The sequence below is a fragment of the Penicillium crustosum genome (genome assembly GCF_028827405.1).
Source record: "Penicillium crustosum strain IBT 35664 chromosome Unknown utg000001l_segment0_segment0, whole genome shotgun sequence".
Classification (NCBI taxonomy): Eukaryota; Fungi; Ascomycota; class Eurotiomycetes; order Eurotiales; family Aspergillaceae; genus Penicillium; species Penicillium crustosum.
Genome location: NW_026623122.1, coordinates 4,282,371 through 4,293,287, shown reverse-complemented (window position 1 = coordinate 4,293,287; position 10,917 = coordinate 4,282,371). Strand labels below are relative to the sequence as shown.

The window sequence follows — 10,917 nt, the reverse complement described above, 5'->3', positions numbered from 1 at the left end:
TAGGTAGTTAGATTGATCCTGCTGAGTCGATTGGCTGAGTGGCCTAGTTACATTGCAGAGACTACCTAATACTTGTATAGGTAGCATTGACACGGTTACACACGATATATAATTGCTCAGAGATCAATAAGTCCGACATTGATAAATCTCCATGTGCCTTGCTTGACCCGCAAAATTGCTCATCGCGCAGCTCCGCGCCCAAAAAGCTTGGCATTTTTCCGTCTTCCTCACCTCTCTCTCACCTTACGCGTTGAATTTTACCTGTACCACTGGCTGCTTCTGAGCGCATTACAACATATGCCATGACTCTTTAAGCTCAAAGCCTTTCTACCTATTTCATTTACCATTCTTTTCTACTTTCCCCACCATGAAGGAAGAAGCAGAAACCTCCAGAGATACCCCCGATGGCTCGACTGCCGGTGACGAGTCGAAGGCCAGTCTTGCTTCGAAGGATCGCAAATGCCAGTACTGCCACCAGGCCTTTACTTCTTCATCACTGGGTCGACACCTCGACCAATTCCTTTTTAAGAAGAAACCCGATGGAATCCACGATGTCGAAGAGATCAGACGAATTCGCAGCGGAATCACCCGGCGCCAGGCTCGAACATCTACAGGGAAGAACGAAGGCAGTCCTGACCGAAGCCAGAAAAAGGGAGCTGCAGAGCCGTTTGCAGCCGCAGACTCGGGATCGAAGTCGCGCGAGACTCCGGTGCGCATGATGTTTAACACACCCACCTGGCACGCGACGGGGGTGATCAATGATATTCCCAACCCCAGTCGCATGCCGGATGGTCCTCGAATTGCGCCATCGCAGTCTCGGACAGGGTCGCTACAGCTACCGGACTATTCCAGTAGAGGTGCTAACTCCACCAACCCGGATACGATGCGGGCACTGGAGCTTGCACTGCGCGAGGTGCTTGACAATATCAAAGCTGCGAGGTATGTTGAATCATTCCCCTCGTCATATCTAACCCTCAATCTCACGCAACACTAGTTCTCGTACCCGGCCTCGGCTGTCTCCGTTCGACTTCGACATGCAAGCTCAGACCTTCCCCTCCATGTGTCTGCAGCTGCTGCCCCTCCGCCAAGCCTGTTTGCAACACATCCGTTTCCCTCGTCTACTTCGTTTCCCCTCCAGCCTCCCGGCGCCGAGCACCTCGATATAATCCGCCAAGCCCTTCGCTCTAAGGTCGCCCAATGGCAAACCGACCAACTCGCAGTAGACTCGACTGCTGCGCCGCACATGAGACATGGGAATAGCGGGGTGGATCAAAACATGATTTACCGGAGTGCACAACAGCACGAGGATATCAGTTTCCGACACTTAGAATTGGCCTTCAATCATTGGAATGCTCTGTCCCACGAGACCCGTCGCGACGCGTGGCAATTGGAGATCACACGCGCATTTGCGCGAGAGGTAGAGAAGCGCAAGTCTTCAGACGAGCAACTTGCTCGAGTGCAACAGGAAGCAAACCAGCTGCGTGCACAGGTCGAGCGCCTCGGGTCATGCCAATGGCCTCGTGAGTTCGCACTGTTTCCCCGGATACGCTCCCCCTACCACGAGAGGTCGGGCGGGAATTAGACGCACAAGAAAGCCACATCAGTGCCGACTCTACGCGATGGGACTACGACAACGTGGTCGCCAAATGGAAACGTGTTGTTATGCACGACAAGGCCATAGGTCGAGTCGGGGTTGGTTATGGGAATCCCAGTCCGCTGGGTGATCCAGACCAAAGTCAGTCTCACCAAAGCCCTGATGTCCGGCCTCCACGCCCAGGTGAAGACACCACCTCTCATCCAAATCGTTTGCGCCCCTTGCAATCTGCTACGGCCTTGAGCCCAGACGCTGCGGCTGCTTCCACCCCTGCTTCATCAACCCACTATGCTTCACCCCACTCCTTTGCAGATCCTCGCAGCCCGCCCGGTGGTGGTCTACCTGGTGGCATGCCACAAGTCGGTGGGCTGCCTCCAGCTAAGCGACAGCGCCTCATGAATGGCTCAGAAGACCCATCTGGTCCCTCGTCCGATCCTGGCCATGCTCCGCCTTCTGCGGCAGGTAAACCTTGGGGATCTTCCACACCCCATTTGTCCAATCTTGCTGCACCCTCGGGGCAGACGCCCCCATCCTCGTCCACCAGGAATTAACTGGTTTGGGCTTACAATACTTGTGAAAACGCACTCAACAAGCCGCCTGGGGGTATCATTAATGCGCTTCCTTGTCTTGGCTTAGTAGCTGGCTTTGCTTGGTACGTCCGTTCCAGGATGTACTCTTTCTAATACAGAATAGCATGATAATCAATACCCATATGAATACCCAACTCTTCATTTTCATCGTAGTTTAGGCGCAGGTGCTCTGTTACAATAACGTCACGTTGACAATCAACAAACTGTCTAATATTTTGAACTCAGGCCCTTTCTTTCGCGTCTTGAGCAATCTCTTTGCCAATATACTCAGCTAGAGTCAACATCTTCTCCTCCTGCAATCTCCTACCTACCAATTGCACTCCCACCGGGGCCCCGTCGTAGGACTCGGCATCATCTACACAACGATCAGCATGAAATAACAACTGGGAAAGTATAGGGGGAAACGCACAATCCCACTTGATGTGCTCAGATCCATCCACAGATTCATTAGACGATCGCACATCGACCTTCTTATCCGCAAATGTGACTGGGATCGCAAGACTAGTATAGTCAAGCACATTCACAAATCCAGTATATCCCACAGACTCGTATTCGTTGGGAATAACTGCGGCATGAGGCGCCAATGGACAAAAGAGCGCATCAACAGGACGCCCCGTTCCGGTAACTTCGGCTGTGCTGTTCCAGTAGTCCATGTACAGTTTCTGATACTCACGCTTTGCAACATTGAGCGCCGAAATCTCCGATGCTGTCATCGGAGTACCATGCTCGGTACCGAGTACTTGCGGAGCTCGAGATTCTCCAGATAGACCGAGGTGATACTTCAAGTCTACTCCACCATCCATGTTGAATACTTTATCCTGCCAAAAGTTAGCACCGTACTGAGCCTCACCCCAATGCAAAGCCCACTGGTACATACAAGTAATTCAATGGCAACAGCGTGAGAAGGAGGCTTCCACTTAATAACCCGATGACCCAGTCGCTGTAGCGTTTTTTCAACAATCCTAAGCCCTCGCGCAATAGGCGGGTGCACAGGGGCCACGCCATCGTATTTCATGATGCCGAACGCAAGCGTCGACGCCCCATCTCGAGCCTTCTCAATCCACTCCCTAGTCTCCTGGACAACTTCATCCCGCCACGGCAGCTCCAACGCAAGCGGATCATACAACCAAGGTTTCTGCCCAAGTACAGCTTTAAACAAAAGCATCAAAGACCTCGCAGTTGGCGCAATCGGCCCAATCACAGACAAGACAGTGCTCTGGCCATCTAACGAGTTTGCAGCGCCTTGGTAAGGAATTCTACCCGCTGAAGGGCGAATTCCATAGAGGAAATTAAACCCAGCGGGGATGCGTATACTGCCTCCGATATCAGTGCCGAAGCCAGCAGGCGAGCCTCGGAGCGCAATCAGGGCACCCTCGCCGCCAGAACTGCCGCCGGAGGATAGCAGGCGGTTCTTGGGGTTCCAGGTGTAGTTAATGATGTTATTGATGGTTTCACCGGTCATTAGCGTAGCTGGAACGCTGGTCTTGCAGTATAAAACTGCACCGAGGTTGCGTAGTTCGCGGACGAGTTCGCTTTCTTCTGTGCCGCTGCGGGGGTCGTTCTGGTTGCCCTGGAAGGTGTTTATCCAGCCTACGTAGCCCATTGTTGTTTCGACATCTTTAACGTGAAACTGGTCTTTTAGACTCACTGGTAGGCCGTGTAGAGGTCCTATCGGGGTTTTGTGCTTTGCGAAGTATTCGTCTTGTTGTTTGGCATCTTTGATTGCCGCTTCGAAAAATACTTCGTGGAGACAGTTGACCTAGTATTTGGTTTATGGTTAGCTCTTATTTAGACATTTGAGGTTTATGGATTCTTGTGCGCTGTAACTATAAACATACGAGCTGGTGAGCCAGTGCAGCCCGGTGGCAGAAGGCTTCTGTCACTTCCACAGCTGACCAGCGGCCTGTAGATGTCTGCTCCACAATGGCTACGGCATCTGTCTCTGTGATCTCAATCTCACGCTCGGTGAGGTATTGTCGGATATAATCCGCTGTGACATCACGTAGCTCTGTAGCGGGAGGGACAGGACATTCTAGTCGCCATTTCTTGGGGATAGCATTCAGAATTGACTGGCGTTTGGCTTCGCCTTTCAGTTTCCAGGATTCACCTGTCATGATAAATTAAAGATGTTTGTTAAAATATTGTGAGATAGACTTCCGCAAAGAGTACTCTATCAAAATGCCCCACGGGTGCGGGGTTATTGGAGTCATTGAACGCGAAACAACTGGAGGCTAGCTTATCGGCTACTCCATTCGGGTATCATGTTGGGTTTAATTTGGACCTCGGGAATATTGCAGAGGTGTCGATATTGTTTTGCTCCATTTAAATGCATTTGATTCGTGCGGTGGCTGATTATTATCACCACCCGGGTGGACATCGCGGAAATGCAATCCACGTGCCGGTTTACCTTGTGAACGATAGTCCCCGCTTGTCGATACGGGGTCAAGGGCGTGCCGATAGGCAATAGAGAATTAACGAAGTGGGCAGAAGATATGGAAAAAGACAAAACGGAAGTCCTAATTAGGAAGGGTATCTAAATCCCCAGAAATTAACCTCTCAATCCGGTCGAAGCTTAAAATAATAAAATATGTAGTCCGAACTGGAATTACTGGATGTGGATTGTATTCAAATTATGAGAGTCAGCCGCTATTATTATTGATTATAGTATTCGAGATGACTGTGTTGACTGGTGCACATATATATTTTGTATGCAGTTGAGAAGTTGAGTTGTTTAATAGCTCACCTCATGTCCAAAATATTGGAGTGAATCAATATCTGAAGGGGCACAATTACTATCTTCGAAGGTCCCGAAGCGATTACTAGGTACAAATCGGTACAACACGATGCTAGATGGCCATTGTTTATTTATTTGTTCTTATTGGTCTGCAAAAGCCCGAGATAGGGACTCCTATAGTATGTCTACTCAGTGTTTTTGGGCCTATCAGCCTCGATACTAGCTTTCACCTCGTCGGTACCATTGGCTTGAACGCCATCGTGTACTCCAATCCTCCGCTTGTCTCGCTTCTCCAAGTAGCGGACGCCAATTGTCGTGATAACCAAAGCCAACCCCATACATATCATCGCAATGCTACCCTCTTTCCAGTCTGGGCCCTGAGTTGTGCTGTAAAAGAGAATGGACCAGAACATATAGACCGCAATTGAAAACGTGTTCATAGCACCGAGAATTATTCCTCGCTTCGCATCATCATCTCCAGTAGCCCCATTTGCCCAGGCAAAAATCACAGTCTGGCTGGCGTACTGGGCACCATTCAAGAATAATGCGAAAAATTTGGCTCCGGTGGATGGGGGTCGCAGCATGATCGCTCCAGACAAAATGGCAGTGAAGGCCAAGAAAACACCCACATGCCATGGGCGTTTGGTGAAGTCCGAATACCAGCCAAGGATAAGGGTGGTGATGATTCCTACACCTGCCACGCCGGTCGGGATGTAATTGACTTGCGACACGGTGTAGTTGTTTGTTGATGAGAGCCACAGATTCATAATAGCATTCGATGAGAACATTTCGGTGTTGCTGGCGAATATCCAAAGCAGAATAAAACCTAGCCAATGCCAGGTCCTCAGGACACGCGAGATCAGATTCCATCCCAACACACCACGTTGTTTCTCGACTTCGGGAAGACGCTCGATAGCAAGCTTCCTCTCCTCTTCACTCAGCCACCATGCGGTTGTTGAAGTTGGAGTGTCTGGGAACGCGAGGAACCCAAAGATCGCCACCGGAATGGTGATGCAGAAGTCCAGGATGAACAACCACCGCCAACCGGGAAGACCCCGAACACCATCTGCAGAGAATTAGCACTTAGTACAAAGGTGTTACTGCTGATGAAAGATGATCATCTTACCAAGACTCTGGTGAATACCCCCTTGCATAAACCCAGAGAACATTGTTCCAGCCAAACCACTGCTAGTAAAGATCGCCGTTCTTTTGCCGAGCTCGTCCGGCTTGTACCAACTTCCGAGAATATACTGGCAACCAACGAATGTAGAAGCCTCAAAGATAGCTTGGAAGAATCTGATGACCATGATCTGCCATGGGTGGTGAGTAAAGCCAGTACCCAAAGTGAGCAATCCCCAGGCAGCCATGCACGCCGGGAAATAGATACGCGGAGGAAGCTTTTGTAAGGCGAGGTTGTTCGGAATCTGTCCCAAAACATAGCCACCATAGAAAACTATGATAAGTTAGTCGCAAAAGTTGGGAAACCTTTGATCCCAGGCTCAGCACGCTGACGTACCTGTGTTGGCGATATTCAATTGGTTGCCGTGGAAGTTCAAATCCTCTCTCATTCCAGTAACATATGCATTGTTCAGGTTCATGCGATCAAGATAATTGACCCAATACATCAAACAACAAAACGATAGAATAACCAAGTCAAGCTTGACCAAAAGCTTTCGTTCTGCCTTGGTCGCTGCGGGCTTCCCCCAGACCACCTCCCGAAGTTTGGAGAAAATGAACATTGAAGATGTCAAGTAGTGTATCCCTTGAGCACAGCTATCTGATGTGGGCAAACACCCCGGGGGTGTTATGGGTACTTATGTACCTAGGTAGGTACTGAAGATTACCCCAAAAAATCCCTGAGTACTCCCGAGGTCTTTATCTCCACTATTTCCACTACTTCCACTATCTTAACCACCTGCTCCCCCGCACTCCAGACGGGATGCCTAACCCAGTCTACGGCGCCGGTGACCAGTAGCAGATAAGTGATAGAGTGGTCGTTCACGAGTATCAGAGCTCAGCAGAGACTATCAAACTTTGGCGGATATCACCCGTGGACTCTTGGCAATGATAAAGTGTTTCAGTGTCGTAAATCAGCGTTATCACATTCTAAGCCGATTAACCTCCGGTTGATCTTTCAGTCTCTCTATTTCATTATTCAGAGGATATACTTAGGTATAAATCATATGTTACTTGGAAGCCGGAGGCTGGAACCATATTTGAAAGAATCAAGTCGATTCATTTCCATTAACGGGTGAAATATAATCGAAAGAACAAAGTACTAAAAATACAATGATATCACAGGCACAGGAACACACAGAGAGGAGTCGATAATTGATACGCTGGTTTCCTTGAATGAACTGGATTCTAGCAATTCATCAAGGATAGAAACCATGTCTACCGGACGCTAGAAGAACAATTTAACATCTGTCGGGCTTAATCTATGGGAATTTTGTGGGATCAGCGCCCATGTTGTCACTCTTAGTGAATCATGTAATTGGCCCTAACCGTAACCCATGGGACAGTGAGGCTCACCTAGCAGGATCAACGACCGCAGGTGACGGCCCCCTGGAATTTCATGGTGTAGTTTTGGGACAGTTTGATGGTTAGAAAGCGTGTGGGTATAATTTGCAAGGAGGATCACTGCCACCTGCGGCTAAAGGCGAGTTATTGAGAGTAGCTTTGATATAGGGCTCTGGTGAAACCATGGGAACTTTTGGACATTGGACTGCGAAATCCGGTCGCTCATTGGAATGTTTCTGTGCTTAGGTAGGCTGGAATGGAATTTTGTCCATGTTTGGACCAAGGAAATAATATGAGGAGATTACTGACATACAGACTTCTCACGTTAAACTTGATCTACTCTCTCTTCGGAAGCGGGAGTAGGCGTCATTTGTCGAACGTTCAGGTTGACCCGCTTGCTGGACATCCAACCCTTCCACATCTCGTATGGACCAGGCGGCATTCCTGGAACCGACTCTTCAGATGATGGCCAGTCGGCCAGCCATTTCGGGCAGGTCGAGGGCAGAATTTTAGGGACTCCGTGCCAGGCGAACCGCGATTTACCGTTCATGTAGACAGCATCGCCCGAGCGAAGCCGAATGATCTCGCAACCATTCCCGTCATCGTGGCTAGCCAAGAATAATCCATCACATCCAAAACTCACGCTTATCAAGCCTACGTCACACTCCTCACTCACATCCCGGTGCACGCTCAGCGTATCTCCGGCAGAATAGAGGTTCAAAATGGCAGCCTGGGCCGAGGTTGCTGGGAAGGCTGCGCGTAGCACCTTTGCAATATCTGGCGGAAACTCCGGTGGGGTTCCAGATGGGTATACTTTGGCAGTCCAGTCATACTGTCCACCTAATGTCACCCAGCGGAGCTTTCTCTCCAAGAGATTTTGAACTGTCAAAGGCTTGTGCACCCGAGGATCTTTGGGCTGGAACTCGCGAGTGGGATCGTCTGCGAAGAATGACTTGGGGAGGTGGGTTTCTTCTGAGTTTTCGGGGTACGTCACGTCATAATGCAGGTGGAGGTTTGTCTGATGCTCGGGGTTGGGTAAGTCTCGGTGGAATAGGCGGGAGAGGAGTTCGATCTGGACAGTAGGAGGAAATAAGGCGGGGATCATCAAAAGACCTGTCAGGAGGGTCAGGCATAGCTCTTTGTCCTGCTGGGTCAGTTCCAAATAGAGGCGATACAATGCTAACCGGAAATCGATTTGTGAGCGAATACTGGAATATTCTCAGTCAGAGGAGCATGCTCTTCTGTTGCAGCATGACTTCCACGAACAAAATCATCAAATGCTAATCGTAGATCCTGGCTGGACATATACTGCGTGATCGTCACCCCATCGGGCAATTGGTCGGGATCGATCCGTTGTAGGTCGAGGATCCCCGGGTCATTGTCAACTTCGGACAAGGCAATCTTAGAATATTTCTTGTAACAAAGCCTCACTGGATCAGGAGGGCGATCATGAGCACTAAAACCCTTAATTTGGGCCATTGCGAAGAGATGAAATCAGAGAGAAAGTTGCCCTGGTGAAGGAGAGAAAACATACGCGCTTCACCGCCCTATGATGGGCGCGGGGGTTGTTTGTTTTGTGTCTTTCTCTCCCCACCATTGAAATACTGTCTTTCGTCAATTTCTCTTCAACAAATTACTTTTTTTCGATCTCCAGGTGGAATTTGGAGAGCGAGCTGTTCCAGCTGTTCTCAGAGATCAACATCCTCGGATGTAAGTAGCGACTATCTATTCTCCTTGCTTCCCCTACAAATTCTTCTTGGCAACAGCCCTCCAATTTGTGTCAAATCTTTATTCTGGCCGTTTTGTTTTGAAATTGCTAAGCTGATTAACAGCAGAATAGGATCGAATGTCGGCCACCATGGATAACTACCAGAAAATTGAGAAAATCGGTGAAGGTATGTTCTCTCGACGCGATTGTTGTCACCCAGAGCTCAACTCACGCGTCGATGCTCTGTAGGCACTTACGGTGTGGTCTACAAGGCCCGTGAACTCAATCACCCCAACCGTATCGTTGCCTTGAAGAAGATTCGCCTAGAAGCCGAAGATGAGGGCGTCCCTAGCACTGCCATTCGCGAGATCTCCCTTCTCAAGGAAATGCAGGACCCCAACATTGTTCAGCTGCTGAACATTGTCCACGCCGATGGCCATAAGCTCTACCTCGTCTTCGAATTCCTCGATCTCGATCTTAAGAAATACATGGAGGCCCTGCCTGTCAGTGACGGTGGGCGAGGGAAGCCTTTGCCCGATGGGTTCAAGGCGGGTGCAACACTGGGCCTGGGTGATGCTATGGTCAAAAAATTCATGGCCCAACTTGTTGAGGGAATCCGATACTGCCATAGCCACCGAATTTTGCACCGTGACTTGAAGCCTCAGAATTTGTTGATTGACCGTGAAGGCAACTTGAAATTGGCCGATTTCGGTCTTGCTAGAGCGTTTGGTGTTCCTCTTCGGACTTACACTCACGAGGTACGCATTGAGTTTCCAATTCCATTGGTGGAAGTCCCCCTTTATTAACATGATCTACAGGTTGTCACTTTGTGGTACCGTTCTCCAGAGATTCTGCTGGGTGGACGTCAGTACTCCACTGGTGTTGATATGTGGTCCGTGGGTGCCATTTTCGCAGAGATGTGTACACGCAAGCCTCTCTTCCCCGGCGACTCTGAAATTGACGAGATCTTCAAAATCTTCCGGTAAGGGTGGTTCTTTAATGCTCTATGTTCAACCGTATTAACGAATTCCAGCATCCTTGGTACACCTGGTGAAGACACTTGGCCCGGCGTGACCTCGTTCCCCGATTATAAAGCCACTTTCCCCAAGTGGAAGCGCCCTGATGTTGAGATCGTTCCCGGGCTGGAGGAGGCTGGATGTCAGCTCTTGGAGTCTCTGCTCGAGTATGACCCTGCACACCGACTATCGGCTAAGCAGGCCTGTCTCCACCCGTACTTCCGCAACGGCACCGCATACTACTCCGGACGTGGTCCAAGTAACGGCTTCCACTAGTGTAATGACTCCACACCTTTTATGTGTAGTCTTATTTACCCTGGGGAATGGTTTCGGGACGTGTTTTCTTTCTCCTCTTTCGGCGTTCAATGGGGAGTGATATGGAGGGCGGGCTTACTGGATACGAAAGTGCTTTAGTCTTGAATAACAGGCGTACATACCCTTTCTACCCTGTAATCAGATATGACAAATGACGTTACGGTACCATTGTATTCAGCTTTTTCAGCCTCAGGTTACTATAGACCATAAGCTAAGTGCAGCCCTGGAAGTTAACCGTTATTGGGCCCCCATGTCAGCTGAACTTCGCCCCACAAAATTTGGAATGAAACATGCTAAGCATCTCATCCAAGTTTAGTCTCTCCATTCCTTGCTTTCTCACTGCTTTCTGACTTCTCTATTTGCTCGAAACCGAGTCTGGTCCAGTCTAAATATGACTCGGAATGCATGCTTATTCGTTTTGTGCCCATTACAGGAGGGGG

At 49.5% G+C, this 10,917-nt stretch overlaps 5 protein-coding genes across 5 annotated transcripts; 2 read left to right on the top strand and 3 right to left on the bottom strand.

The window, feature by feature from the left end:
* Positions 1-367: 367 nt before the first annotated feature.
* Positions 368-2,145, top strand: N7487_001618 (uncharacterized protein; the record flags this gene model as incomplete). Its single annotated transcript, XM_056869366.1, has 3 exons — positions 368-939; positions 1,090-1,520; positions 1,583-2,145. 3 exons carry the CDS (start codon positions 368-370, stop codon positions 2,143-2,145), a joined length of 1,566 nt encoding a protein of 521 aa, XP_056734150.1.
* Positions 2,146-2,405: 260 nt separating this feature from the next.
* Positions 2,406-4,298, bottom strand: gmdA (putative general amidase GmdA; the record flags this gene model as incomplete). The annotated part of the gene is made up of 4 exons (XM_056869365.1): positions 2,406-2,539; positions 2,594-3,002; positions 3,062-3,943; positions 4,023-4,298. The coding sequence occupies 4 exons, from the start codon at positions 4,296-4,298 to the stop codon at positions 2,406-2,408; spliced, it is 1,701 nt and encodes a 566-aa protein (XP_056734149.1).
* An 805-nt stretch (positions 4,299-5,103) lies between these two features.
* On the bottom strand, positions 5,104-6,657 carry N7487_001616 (Major facilitator superfamily domain general substrate transporter; the record flags this gene model as incomplete). Its single annotated transcript, XM_056869364.1, has 3 exons — positions 5,104-5,984; positions 6,045-6,371; positions 6,435-6,657. The coding sequence occupies 3 exons, from the start codon at positions 6,655-6,657 to the stop codon at positions 5,104-5,106; spliced, it is 1,431 nt and encodes a 476-aa protein (XP_056734148.1).
* Positions 6,658-7,763: 1,106 nt separating this feature from the next.
* alkB (oxidoreductase, 2OG-Fe(II) oxygenase family) lies at positions 7,764-8,917 on the bottom strand (the record flags this gene model as incomplete). Its single annotated transcript, XM_056869363.1, has 2 exons — positions 7,764-8,551; positions 8,623-8,917. 2 exons carry the CDS (start codon positions 8,915-8,917, stop codon positions 7,764-7,766), a joined length of 1,083 nt encoding a protein of 360 aa, XP_056734147.1.
* Positions 8,918-9,284: 367 nt separating this feature from the next.
* On the top strand, positions 9,285-10,438 carry nimX (cyclin-dependent serine/threonine-protein kinase CDC28; the record flags this gene model as incomplete). Its single annotated transcript, XM_056869362.1, has 4 exons — positions 9,285-9,333; positions 9,396-9,904; positions 9,965-10,128; positions 10,180-10,438. 4 exons carry the CDS (start codon positions 9,285-9,287, stop codon positions 10,436-10,438), a joined length of 981 nt encoding a protein of 326 aa, XP_056734146.1.
* Positions 10,439-10,917: the final 479 nt, after the last annotated feature.